Source organism: Primulina tabacum, chromosome 16 (assembly GCF_025594145.1).
Source record: "Primulina tabacum isolate GXHZ01 chromosome 16, ASM2559414v2, whole genome shotgun sequence".
Taxonomy (NCBI): Eukaryota; Viridiplantae; Streptophyta; class Magnoliopsida; order Lamiales; family Gesneriaceae; genus Primulina; species Primulina tabacum.
Window position 1 is genome coordinate 2,926,640 of NC_134565.1, and position 2,973 is coordinate 2,929,612.

The 2,973-nt window shown below is 34.9% G+C and overlaps 1 protein-coding gene across 1 annotated transcript; it reads left to right on the forward strand.

Annotated features, from left to right (window-relative positions):
- Window positions 1-215: 215 nt before the first annotated feature.
- LOC142530140 (uncharacterized) lies at window positions 216-2,753 on the forward strand. The gene is made up of 4 exons (XM_075635935.1): window positions 216-574; window positions 980-1,125; window positions 2,222-2,340; window positions 2,449-2,753. The coding sequence occupies exons 1-4, from the start codon at window positions 360-362 to the stop codon at window positions 2,548-2,550; spliced, it is 582 nt and encodes a 193-aa protein (XP_075492050.1). The 5' UTR covers window positions 216-359; the 3' UTR covers window positions 2,551-2,753.
- Window positions 2,754-2,973: the final 220 nt, after the last annotated feature.

Sequence of the window (2,973 nt, forward strand, 5' to 3'; positions counted from 1 at the left end):
AACTGTCTCACACAAGTTTTTGCTTTATAAATTTGGTTAGTTTCTTTAATGGAATGAATATTAAAATCATATAGATAAAAAAAATACATAATTACATATATTTTGGACAACGCTATCATGAAAAATAATAAATTTAAACAAGTTAAAAGATGAATTGGGCTTTTTCCAACAATCCAATATTGTTTGGATCGGTATCATAGTGTGCGTGGGCTCGATCCATTTGGTCTGCTAATTCATTTCTTCGTCGACTTCTTTCTCCCTTTGTGCTTCGAATCTCAACAGACATTTCACTCCCATTTTTCTCAGAAAAAAATCAGAATCTTACTGAAATTTGATCGAAGAACTCTGTAATTGGGGAGATGAAGCTGCGGTACGCAATGGTATGTTCGTCGAATCAGAATCGAAGCATGGAGGCACACGCGCTGCTGAAGAGGGAGGGTTTCGACGTGGCATCGTACGGCACTGGGCAGCACGTTAAGCTCCCTGGACCTTCTCTCAGAGAACCAAATGTGTACGATTTCGGAACCCCGTATAAGCACATGCTCGATGATCTTCGTCGCAAAGACCCCGAGTTGTAAGACTTCCGCGAATCACTTGCTGATGTCGTTCGATTCTTTTTACGTTGGTACTTTTTGTTCATCGTTTGTTTGATTTGGATATCACATTGTATTCTGCTGGTGTTGATTTCGGGTTCTTATCTGGAATTATGATATTTGGTTGGTAACTTTTTTATTTTTGTGTACTTGAAGTCTTTAACTTTGTGTGTGGATTGCTTATTATTTTCCGTGAAACGAAAGTTACGATGGTAATGAGAAAACAAGGATGAAGATGCTGTCTTTCTAGTATTATGAAGAAAAACTATACGATAATCTCACTCAGCACCACTTTTTTTGGCTTACATTGGGTTAATACGGTTGAAGCTTCATAATGTTTTTAAATCCTGTCACCAGCTTTCTCATTGAGTTGCATAGATGGGCAGGTATCGCAGAAACGGAATACTGCCAATGCTTAAGAGGAACGTATCAGTAAAAAGTACCCCTCAGCGATGGCAAGAAAATGCATCTGATGGTGTCTTTGATGTCGTACTTACATTTGAAGAAAAAGTTTTTGATATGGTTGTTGAAGGTTTGCTTGTCTACTATCTTCTTTAGTTGAAATTCAGTGATAGATTGCATATGGGTGTCATATTTGGATTTCATTTGTTGGAAACTTTTATGGCTTTTTACTGGTGAATTTTAGACTTACGTTGCTTCAGTATGCAAGCCATGAGAAAAAATTGTGGTCTAGATTTTCTTTGGTTTTGTTGCAAAGTAGTTTTGATATTCCTTTTGGGTAAACAATGGCTACTTAGGATATAAAATCGATTAGCTTGAAATTTTACTTTATGCAGCACGTGTTTCTTAAGTGATTTTTTTAAGAGCTGATGTTCTGTTTTGCTATAAAAATAGTATTGAGTATGTCTGTATGTGCTTTTTATTTGTTTTTAAACGATAAGTTGAAGCTCTAAAAGCTACACTTTGACTTTTGAATTGACTCTTTTTAAGCATGATTTTTAATCTATCTTCTCTATCCAGAGATAACCGAAGTTTATGATGATTTACCAGCCATTTGCTGCAAAAAATCACCACCAAACATTAAGCATCAATTGCGTATTAGTCTGTCCAAAGTTAGTGATAGAAATGACAGTCTTAGTGAGATGAGATGGGATGGGATTGAAATATCAAGGTTGAAGTGGATCAAAACATGACAAAAAGCGTTTTAGCTCATATAATGTCATTGCTTTTAAGTATGGAGCATGGGTGAAATGTTTATAACACTGAACAGAACTCATCAAGTAGCATTGTGACTCCTGAGCTATAGGGGAATGTTCATGACCAATCACAGTTAGTGAATGAGCTCTCAGCTGATGTTAAAGTAGCTCTCAGCTGATGTTATAGTAGCTTGCTATCTAATATGGTAGATGCTATGCTTTACATGGTGACATGGTTCATATCATGCTATAAACTATATGTATTTACTGACAGCGCTTGCATAAAAAAAACCCCCCTTAGTTGTAGGCTTGCACTCATTTAAGGGATCATTTTTTAAAATTTCATGTTTAATTTTTATGGAAAAAGGGAATTCCCCCAATACACTAAGTTGCTCTTCATTAAAATTTCTGTTTCAAGTCTTTTTCTTCCAAAATATGCTATTATAACCGCCTGTCCTTAAAACACTGCAGATCTACATAACAGAAATCATGTGCTTATGAAGCTTGTTTTAGTAATCAATCTGGAAGTAAAAGATAACCACGAGGAGGCAGCTACAGGTGGCCGCCTTGCTTTACAATTATGCCAAGAGGTACCCATACTTTTCTAGTCTGCTCGATAAAATCGCATACTTTTTCTATTTTCTAGTCTACTGAATGTTCGACTGCTTATCAGTAACACAACCATATATAATATGCAGTTTGAGATGACTGAAAATTGGGAGGATTGCGTGGATGAGATCATCATAAATTTCGAGAGGCAAAATCACAGGAAACTGCTGTACACCATCTCTTATTACTGATGCTTGCATTTGATATGTTCTCAAATTCGATAAGCTCGAATACCAATTTAATATATTTCGAGCCGACTCGAAAAACTCACAGAGAAGCTCAGTTTGTTTACATCCTTAATTGTAATAGTAATAACAGTATTATGAAATTATTCGACGATCTTTTTCACTTGTCAATAATTTCCATTCCCTAAAAAAATAGTTATTCAGCTCGATGGAATTTAGTCAATGCGTGTTTTTAAATGAATTGGGAGAGTAACATGTGAATCCAAGTGGACTAACATTGTTGATATGTATGTTAAATAGAAAATAACAAATTGTCAATGGAAAATTTGATGATTAGTTTTAAAAAAAAAATTAAATCAATCCATCCTTTTTTTACATTTTAATTTATTTTCAATTTATAGAGTTTTAGTGGGCTAATAATTGTGTTTT